The 11,290-nt window shown below is 28.4% G+C and overlaps 1 protein-coding gene and 1 long non-coding RNA gene across 2 annotated transcripts in view; one reads left to right on the top strand and one right to left on the bottom strand.

Moving 5' to 3' along the window:
* The window catches only part of LOC117167417 (odorant receptor 22c-like), a 9,633-nt gene extending 6,280 nt beyond the window's left edge, over nucleotides 1-3,353 (bottom strand). Inside the window, exons 1-2 of the mRNA XM_033352324.1 lie at nucleotides 2,637-3,353; nucleotides 2,015-2,504 (exon numbers count right to left, since the gene is read on the bottom strand). Coding sequence (XP_033208215.1) covers nucleotides 2,015-2,504; nucleotides 2,637-2,742 — 596 coding nt within the window. The 5' untranslated portion in view covers nucleotides 2,743-3,353. The remainder of the gene's footprint in view (nucleotides 1-2,014; nucleotides 2,505-2,636) is intronic.
* Nucleotides 1-10,977, top strand: part of LOC117167420 — a 32,706-nt gene extending 21,729 nt beyond the window's left edge. The window contains exon 2 of the long non-coding RNA XR_004466394.1: nucleotides 10,357-10,977. This is a non-coding gene — a long non-coding RNA (uncharacterized LOC117167420). The remainder of the gene's footprint in view (nucleotides 1-10,356) is intronic.
* The last annotated feature ends 313 nt before the right edge of the window (nucleotides 10,978-11,290 follow it).

Below are 11,290 nucleotides of genomic sequence, written 5' to 3'. Positions count from 1 at the left end.
TTCACGTTGTGATTTCCCACATTTTTCATACGCATCAATTGACGCCTTTTCTTCTGCAGACAATGCTTTCCCTCTTCCCATATTTGTTTTGTTACCTCGAATTTTTTTAAGGCACAAGCACAATTTAACTGGCCAAAAATGCATTCGGAAGCCTATTTATACCAGGAGTATACATATGTGCATGCCAGGTAAAGCGAGAAAAACCCGGGAACTTCCGCTACTTACGGGGATCCCCGCAATAAAAATAGGAGAAATATTTATTTCGAACATATTGTGCGAATATACACTTTTAAAATAGGAGAAATACGTCGATAATCCCCAAAAAGAATGTATGTGGGTAAGTATGTATGTGAAATATGTGAAAAATCCTCGGGAAAAATTTAAATTAAAAGAAAAACACAACTGTAAATTACTTTGGGAATTCACGCACAATATTTAGTTTTTATACATACATATGTATATGTTTATGGCATGTAAGAAGTAAAATTTTAATATTATATATTTTAAATTGCATTATTTTACGAATTATTTATTATTCTTCAAAAAAATTGAAGTTTTTTTAAGTGGCCTGTTAATTTGGGACACCTATTTTTTCGAAAAAATGTCCAAATAAATGAACGAATGGAATTACGAGCTCTATATTTTAGGAAAAATCGTTAATTCGACTCATTTATCCACTCAAAATATTTGGTGAATTTTGTTTCAATAGAAAAAAAATTATCCTTAAAAAATGGGGTGGCCCTATAAATATGGGACACACTGTATAAACAAGGAAATCACCCAGGAAAAAAGAAAGGATCAAACAATTGCTTTAGTTAATCAGTTTCCTTTAAGCAAATGGATTAAACGCTCATTTTCTGAATCAAAATGATACGTTTGATTCGGAACTCAAAATTTAAATTGTTTTAATGGACTAACTCCGTTACAGCACAGCCAATTAAGATTATTGAGAATTTCTCTAAGGCTTCAAAACGATTAAAGTTTTTCGGTCGGTTCTTTATTTCTGGGCAATAAATAATTTCTATAGATTTTTTCTGTAGATTACCAGTCCTGGAATGAAAAGTTTCCATCACGTCACAGTTTACTTAGAAATGGATTTGAAAATTAAAAAATAAACATAAACGTTTTATCGAGTGTTTTGATCATAAATTTTTTGCCAGATTAGATTGCAAAAGCCAAACATGTTACGAAAGTTATAGATGCTAAAATCTGATATTAATTCACGTTTTAACTAGTATATTTAAAATAAGGAAATAAAATCTAAAAGAGAAAAGGAAAGCTATAGATATATTTTTGCATAGATCAAACGTGTATTTTCGAAATTAAGACGACGCAAAATTTGACATTGACGTGATGAAAATTTCAAAAAGTCCTGATTAGACGGGAAGGAGTTTTCTGAAAACATAAAAAATTTCACTAAGTTTTTTTTATTGACATGCATGACCTCAGATAAAAAGAAACTTATTTTCATAAGTATTAAAGTACGGTGGGACTATAGCGATCTTCCAAAGAACTCTTTATACAAATTAAACAAATATAATTCAACATTATTAAGGTCTACCATTCAGTGATACTGAATGATCCAAGAAGGGAATGTTTGAAAACTCGTTGAGTTCCTTCTCAAACATCATTAACCACCAAGAATTTGGATGAGAGAAAAAAATTTATTTTTTTCGAATAGCAAAATTTAGCGCAACTCTTTGTATAAATCGGTATCTATTCTTTCAAATTTTCCTTTTAAATCTTAAATTTTATTTTATTTTAAAAAACACATAGATACATTCAGAGATACTTAGAAAATGATTTAATTGTAAGTAACAACAATTTAAAGTTTTATAACAAGAACAACAAAAAAACAATTTCATGAAATTTTCTGTCAGAATTTATAAGTATTAAACAAATTGACTGCTACAAGAATCGAGTAAGAACTAAGTGCAACTTTCTCTGAGTTGAAATTTTAAAATTGCGCTTCTAACTTTTCAGGCATCAATCTGTCACATGTCAAATATATTACTTGTTAAGATGCTCATGTCTCTGAACAATGAGAGAGACTTTATTTTGCAATTTCCATTTTTGAAATTTTCCGTCAGTTGCCTCAACACATTCTAGCACACGTTGATGTAAAACTCTGAATTGGCCACAAATATGTAAGACAAGAATGGCAAAAAAGCTATCAATTCCAGCAAAAGCGATGTTTCCCAATTGAATACTGATACACTGCAGCAACCACGAAAGTTGAAAATTAGGACTTTTATTGATGTCATAAGGAAAGTAAGCTTCCACATACGTTGTTCTCGTAATATTAGCCAAGTCACTCATTCCTTCTATTATTGCCACAGAAATTTGTTGCGTGGTGTAAAAGACGAAGGTAGACTGGGATAAAAACACGTAAAGCAGTGAAACTTTTCGACAGTTTTGGGCAAAATGTGCCATTAACTGCCGTTCGTTTTCTGGTTTAAAATTTGTCCAATCTTTTTCAATGCAAGTGATTAAAGTCTTCAGTTCTGTATAAAAGTTTAGTTTAATTTAGTTTAGTTTAGTTAAATTATTGACAGGTATATTTAAAATGTAAATCATAATTTACAGGTTGTTAATAAAATATTTTTATTTTAACAGGTATCGACATTTATACATACTTTTTTTGGCTGCCCAGAGATGAATCATTTTAAACATAACAAGCGTTGTAGGTATACTTGTGAGAGAAAGAATTTTGACCGTCATGTCTAAGTCTCCCCATATCATAAAAAGCTTAATATTTTGTGGAACACAGCCGAAGACAAATATCGTAATAACTAATAACCATGTATGATACTTTGAAAAGCATCCACTCGAATTTTCAGAATCGGGCCATAATCCAAGAAACCGAAGAGTGGCACGAGTCAGTTTAAGAGTGAAATCCACAGCTGTTGATTAGAGTGGTCCTTGTTTTACTTCTTTTGGGAAATCATTTGTTTGAACTAGCAATTCTGGTGGCCTAGTCACTTAAAGTTTCACAATGTTAAGTAGACTCTCACAAAGCACCCTCGAAGTCCTCACTAAGCGCCCGCGTAGTTAGGCCACGCCCCTAAGGCATCGGAAGGATATGGGGGGGAGGGCAGACATTGGTTGCCCCACGCCAAAATAAGGGACTGTCCCCATGTTCCGGCGCAACTGCCTTTAAGGCTTGGCGGTAAATATCTCTGAGGCGCATTAGCGGATCATTTGAATATCATCTCACGCATGCGCATCTAATCCACGTTTAAGGCGCTTACTGAATTTAGAGGTAAAAGAGATATAATGGTAGAAAAGGCGCTTTGTGAGAGTCTACTGTATAAAATTAACATGGGGAAAATTTAGATTTCGGGTTCAATAACACGTCCAACACTCGAAACCTCTAAAAGCGTTGGCCCCCTTGTCTCAATAAACGAAAATGTTCGAAGTCGAAAAATAAATTTTGTTTTTAATAGTGTAGACTACTTTAGAAGAACAAAAGATGGAACTGTTTTCTACAAATATTTTTTGTCTGAGAATTAATTTTGATAATGAAAATTAAAAACTGAAAGGGAAATTTTCCCAAAAATCAATGAACGATTAAAACATCGTCATAACTCGGTCACGTATCACTAAAGCTATTTTTAATTTGATACACATAAAAAGTATAGTCTAGAGATGCTTAAAAAATAATAAAAATGTTGGGAATGACCTTCTGTTTAATAATGGCCTATTGCATATTAAAGCCGGTCGGTAAACACATTTGTTTAGTTTCGCCGACAAAAAGTATCAAAGGAACTCCAAATTTGAAATCACTTCCTGCGAGAAAATTATTAAATCTGGTTGAAAGAAGATTTCTGGAAAGTTTTAGATAGATTCATTAAAAATTGGTTGAAAATATGTATATTATAAAATAGTGCGCGACGACTCCTGAAAAGTCCAACAGTTTTATTTAATGATTTAAAAGGTTTGTTTAAACATGCGACATGCGGTAAAACTAATAGCGTACTTCTATTCTTATACAAAATAGCGTACAATCAATTTCACTTTTTTTATACATAAGTGGGGACGTAGTATAAACAAACAATTGCATTATATCGAATTTTGTATTCATATTGTATATATGTAACAAATTTAGTAGCGGAAAAAATTGGCCATTAAAAGTATTTTATGTAATTTTTTTTGCATAATCTAACGACGTTATTACATTTTTTCTCATTTGGCATATTTGAATAAATTGTTTAAAATAAAAATGACTTAAAAATTGAAGAAGTAGATTTTTTATCGCAATTTGCAGTGGGATTTTTGAGAATTCCTAAGCTAATCAAATTTGTTTTAAAAAAAGTTAAGCTTACATACAAGTTTATATCAGTCCAGTGTCAAGGCATTATTTTAATTTGCGATATTGTATGGGAATAAAATTGATAAAATTATTAAAAAATGTTTAAAAATTTAAATTCATCAAAATTTTTATTTGTTCATTTATGAGAATATCAAAAAAGATTAGCAAAAAGTAATAATAATTAAGGGCATTATTCCGCAAAATACTTATTTCACTTGCATGGAGTCGTTTTTATGGCATACTGAAAAGGGGGATTAAAATACTTTTAAAACCCTTAAGAAAATATTATAATATACTAAATTAAATTAAAGTAAATAATAATTAAGTAAATATTATTTATTCAAAATGCTACATTAAAGTCGAGTACGTTTACTTTAAATAAATAAATGCACGTTTAAGAGCACATTCTAGGAAGATGATTATTGAGAATTTTTCAATACATAGTATGAAGGCACTATCTGCTCTTAACCTACAAATACGGCTATTCGTAGCGTAATTCATACCTGCCTTTACCGCCATTTTCTGGCTAGATAATTTTTGTTGAACTTTCTGAACAATTATAGGGATAATGTTTTTTTTTCTTTGGCAATGAAAATCATATTCTTTAGAAATTTCCCGCGATTGTTAAAAAAAGTTTAAAGGTACAAGTTTCTGGTCAACGTTAGAGTTGAATTTTTAACTCATTGACATTTTTTTCAAATTAATATGGCTAGATTGTTTCTGCACTGAAAAATGTAGTATAGAAATTTCTTTTTTAATATATTATTATTAAGAAAAATTGGCTAAAGTATGAGGTATAAGCCTGATTGATAATAAAACTAATAATTAATCAAAACTTCTTTGTTTTTTACTTGCATCTCTCAGCCCTGAGCCTCAAGAATTAAGTTTTATGTCCTAAAACATCGTGTTATTATTAGAATTAATGACGGATACTATAGCGATGCAATACATTTTAAGTTCGCCAATACTTTATTTTTTATTTTGACCACGCTACACTTCAATCAGTGGAGGATTGAAACGACAAAATTGCAAAAAATATTTAGAGCTAAGTTTTCGAAAATAATTCATGAAAAAATTTTAAAAATGTATACTCTTGGAAATAATAACTAATATGTAGGTAAAAAAATGTAGAACGTTCTAGGTACTTGTTTAAATTTATTGAAATATCTGATATCATAAAAATGGAAAAAGTATTCATTTTACGTAATAAGTTTTCTTAATTAATATGAATACATACCACATATACCATCCATTTTGACAAAAGATTACTAAACGACGATTTTAACTATTTTATGCTTGTCAAGAATGTATGTAACATCAATTTTTTTCTGAAGTCTTAGTTTGAACTTCATATTCTTTTATAACTATATGACTTGCATTGTTCAGCATTCTTTTTGGCTTATGGTATTGATAAATTGAAGAATTATAATTCTTAGTCAGTATGAGTTATATTTATTCGACTGCTAAAGACTATTGAACCTCAATCATATGAATTTTCCTATAATCGTACTTTGAAGAATAGGAAAATGAGTTAAATTGTTCTTTATGAACAACTTACGTCTATTACACGCTCTATCATGCCGAATAAATATTCATAACCCTATTGCGAAGTTAGTGCCCAGTATGGAGTATCGCCAAAGCATGCGCAATGGTTTTTGCACTTAGAATATCGTGCACTTTGCATCATTTCATTTTTTCACGTCAATGGTTCTATATCTGAGTTTTTTTCATCTTCATATCCGAGTAAAATGGTAAATGAATTTTTAATAATTTAATATTTAATTTAATAATTAATTTAACATTTTAAGTTTAAATTATTGAGTTTATTATCTTATTCTTCGGAAACATTTCTTTTCAATATACATATTTATTATTATTTATAACTGAGAAAAATGTTTGATTTGCACACGAAAATGATTTGGTTCCTGTAGAAACAAATTTTTTTGTCCCAGAATAATGGGTTTTCTTTCAGTAACCATTTCTTGACCTAGAAAAATGCTGTTAAACAAACAAAATCTGGTTTACTCTTTTATAAAAAATATACCTGAAATATAAAAATCGTATTTTTACATAAAGACAGCTTCAGACTGTATGTTTTTTTTTTAAATTCCATTTTTTCAACAACAAAAAAAAGCTTTTATTTTTATAGCCAACAAATCATTTTGTTGACCGAATCAAACATTTTTTTCAATGTACAAAATAATTTATTTTGCGGCAAAAAGGACACAGGATAGTGATATTTTATTAAACATGCGAGCGGTTTCTTCATTGATTCTATAACAATGTTTGACAATACTTTTTTGAAATTAGTTTTTATTTCATATTAAAACATGCAATGAATTTAAAATAAGCCTATTGATACAATTTTGAAGCAGTTATAATTAAATATATATTCAATTATGAAAATATACGGGATTTTGTATTAGCTTGAGGGAAAGTTAAATTAATTATTACTGATGTTCAATAATTTTCCAAATTCTTTTTTTTTTATAAATTTAACATATAAGTCAATGCCTAATTTCCTGAAAAATATTGCATAAAAAGTGGAAAAGGTGGAAAAGGTTGGAAAAGGTAGGCTTTTTTGCAAGATCGACAACAAATTTTTTCTGAGGTAGAACATTTTATTTCATTTTAAATTACAGTATTGAAATCATTATTTTTAATCTAAAACCACGAACACATTCTTAGAAATAAGCTTTCAGTCAAATGAGATAAGATATTAACATTTTTACTACTGAATAAGAATTTCCGTATAATTTAGCCAATCTGGATTTCCGTATACAGAAATTATCAATACACTGTATGTTCTCAGTCCCTTGTAATTTTTGTAAATAGGCATTATGCTTTCTTTTTGAAGAATGAAACAATTTAAAATGGATTTTATGTCGTCCATATATAGCAGTTATATTCTGAAATAAAATTTATAAATGAGGACAATAATACGGGTTGCATAGTAAATAGTCAGAAATGTATAATCACGTGTACAGCCTTTCATTATGTAATGACGAGTCAAAAGAAAATACTTTTAAAAAGGCATACAAAGTATACTTCCAACTGTCCTAAACCTTTAGTAAAAATTTATTTATTAAGCGATCTTCTTTCAACGAGACATTCTTTATCGAACTTACATTGTATTTATAAAGTGAAATGTTAAACAGATCGAAATTATATTTCATAGATTATCATAAGAAAAGTCAGAGAACACCATCTGAAAATAGTAGACAACGAGTTTCTTCATCAAAATATCGCGAACATATTGAAAATTTCACTTTTATGTGTATAATATTTCCTCGATTAACATAGTAAATGATAAAAATTTGATAAGAATGTACACACGTTTAGAAATGATTCAATATTGGTTCGTAGAAAGCTATAACCAAAATTTTTACAATAAAGACCAGTAGCTAAAAACCGAACACTGAGATTATTAATCCACAACTGTTCAAAAATATAAACATCAATATATTAATAGCATTTTAGTTGCTTCTATGAGATTTCTCTATAGATAAGTTTTCTTCCTGTGGTAAAATATAGTAAGTATACCTAAAAATATCCGTATGAATCAGTTATTCAAAATATTCATACATATTGGCGATGGCTGGGCGTGGTATTGTAATACTTCATTCACGTATAGATAAACATAAAAATCAACCAACATATATCTATTAAATATCGCCATTTACTGATAAATGGATAACCTGAAATTCTTCTCCAGTCTTACTGGTAGTTTGTAGTGATTGATAATGGCATTTATTGATAATTTCACGAGTGTTATTTCGATTAATATGTCAGAAAATGTTAGAGATCAATTTGTCACTAAATGGAAGAATTTATAAGCGTGTTAATTTTTTTCAGATGTCTAGGAATTAATTTTATAAGGAATACGTGCAACGTTTATTTGATAAACTTCAAGAAAAATGCAATAATGCTGACAAGAATTTGAATTAAAAGTAATGCATAAAGTATAAAAACTATTTTAAAAACAGTAATTTTGGTCTGCCTTAATTTATTTTTGAAAAAAATGATAGGTTCAATAATGTTTTATGTCCAAGTTATAAAAATTTTTAAACTCGATCCTACTTCTACTCAGTTTGAAAGAATTTCTTGAAATAAATAGTTAAATATTTTTTAATTGCTGAGAACTTAATAAGAAGAAGGTTAGTTTTAAAATACCTCAATTCATATGCGCGTTTTGCAACAGTAATGTTTTACATACAAACACAGACTAGATTTATAAAAATATTTGGTTGAACCAATAAATTTTTGTTGGTTCAACCATAGTTACATGAAAAACAACATATTTGGTCAATCTAATGAAATAAATCATCCAAAGACTTAAGGTGATTGCAAAAAACGAGTTTAAAAGTATTTACATAAATTAAGTTCAATTCAAAAATTTTAAATCAACCAAATGCAAACGATTTTGTTCAATGATTAGATTTTTTTAATATCTACTATACTTCCTGTTTAGTTGCTGATGTCCCTCAACGTTGTTTGCTTACCATTCTCAAAATTTGTTCTTGTAGGTACCAGTGCCAATTTGATGAATGGTATTCTACGAAAGAAATCTTAAAGTACTATACTGTCTACAAAAATGTATTATCAAAATACCAAAAAAGCCGTGAACAGCAGAATAAGTGCCAGTAGCAAGAAATGTTGTCAAACATTTAACGAGCAATATCAATTTGAAGATAGAGCTGTGCCAAGTGACATAAGGAAAGTGGAAAATAATGAACGACTGGTCTGATTGATCCAATTGTTTAAATTATCAATCACGTTTTCGTACATTTCACCTACTATTTGAAAATTGAATGTTCCTTGGGGCAAAAATGAGAAAAATCAGAGATATTTTCCTTGCAGTTTGAGCCATATTCTACATTATCCTTTCCCCGAGAAATTTTTTATTATTCGCATCATCGCTTCTTTAAATTCACAAATATATAAAATAACATGAATGAGATTTTTGAGAAAATTTGTACAATAAAGTTGTGCGTTGTGCAAGTATAAAATTGTAGACCAGATGAGGTCAATTTTTTGTTTGAATTTATACTCTTGCGTGCAAAAATTAATGCCTTAAAAGACTTTTAAAAATAATTAATCGATATCTTTTGATCAGAAATGAATATTTATAATAAATAAAAATGTAAATGAACTATTCCAGACAAATTCGTGTTTGAATGTCCTCCATACTCAACGTTATCCGCGGATCAACTGTCGTGTGACCGCGGTCAGACGACAGTTTTTGAAGATTTCGCAAAAAAAATGTAATACAATTTTTTTAATTTTAACGAAAGAGTTGTATTGAGAAATGAATATTTTTAAACTACTTTTAAAAATAAAAATTAAACCCTAACAATTTTATGTTAAAGAAAACCATTCACCAGGTGAGGTAACATTTTATCGATATGAAGTAGGTAATTAATATTAACCTACGCAATTACATTTTTTTTCGTTCATTATTTTGTCACTTGGTCAGGTAGTTATATTCATAGATATCAATACATTCATTATTATTACATCATTACATCATTCATTATGATACTCTGATAATTTTGTAATTAAACATTCTTTATTTATTAATATTTAGTTTATAATATTGTAGACACTCGATAAATAAAATGCTAATATTTATTTTAAGCATCTACGACTATATTTATATAATTTATACTTACCTTTACAGAGTTTTTACATGCATTGAAATACAGATTTTATTATTTAATATTTCAAAAACATGAATTTTAAATCAAAGTACCCTTTTTGATGTCGCTTACCACTATTTTTATCGGATAAGAGTTAGGACTGATAGTACAAATATTTTACTTGAATAAGAAATGCCTATTCTAGAAAAATATTAAGCAAATTTTATTGATTTTTTATTTGCTTTGAATTTATTCATTTATTTTTTACTTTCAAGTAATTCCAATATTTAACAAAAATTAGAACTGCTATTAGCTTTTGTAATCAAATAAGCAGGTGGAAAATTGTAACAAGGGTAGACTTTCATAAAAAAAATTTATAAATTATAATACCGTGATCTTTTCTAGGTAAGGGAGAAATCTTTCCAACAACTGCAGCAATTATCCAGTTTGCTATTGCATCAAGGCAAGAAGCTAAGGGACTTCGGTGATGCAAGCGTATTGATCAGTATAGGAGAAAACTTTTAAAATGTCATCAACTAGTGCGACCAAAAAAAAATTGGTAACATGTATCTCTGATTAATTTAAACAGCCGTAATTTAATACTAAAGCAGGTTCCTTAGTTTTTTTCAATTATTTAAGGTTATATTTGTGGAGCATATTATGAATGATATTATAAATTCTTATACTATTCTTTATATATTAAATACACATGATAAATTCCTTAGAGTTCAACTTAGCTTTAGATATTATGAATTCATTCATTTTTATTCATCTTATACGTCGAAACAATTTTATGAATTCAAATACATTTTTTTTCTTTTTATTTTCATGTCCGTCGCGGAAAAAATCTAAAAATATTCAATTATATTTGTATTTTCTACGTATAAAAAGAAAATAATTTATTCTAAGAATGTACGTTTTCGTTTACTATTTTATCATCCTCGTCTAAACATCTGAAAGAGAAAAAAATGTACGGTAATAATGTACTATTTATTAGATAATTATAAACTTACAAACAATACTTAATAATTTGTTTATTTAACTCCTAAATATAGACAAAATTTCTGCATAATATTTAATCAGAACGAGGATTTATCATATATGTCACTAAGTTTTTTGTCTCGTAAAAAGGTTAGTAGTTTATTTGTTAGACCGATACAAATTAGGGTAACTAAAATTAATTTAAAAATTATAGAAAACTGCGAGAATTAATATAAATACATTAGGTTCTATTGACAATTTATTTGGTTGGCACAGGCTCATTAGTAACTTTATTTTTTATAATTATATATCTCTTTTTCTAAATATCAATTTGTAGGATAAAGCACATAAGATACTA

Source organism: Belonocnema kinseyi, chromosome 2 (assembly GCF_010883055.1).
Source record: "Belonocnema kinseyi isolate 2016_QV_RU_SX_M_011 chromosome 2, B_treatae_v1, whole genome shotgun sequence".
Classification (NCBI taxonomy): domain Eukaryota; kingdom Metazoa; phylum Arthropoda; class Insecta; order Hymenoptera; family Cynipidae; genus Belonocnema; species Belonocnema kinseyi.
This window is presented reverse-complemented; position numbering and strand designations above follow the sequence as displayed.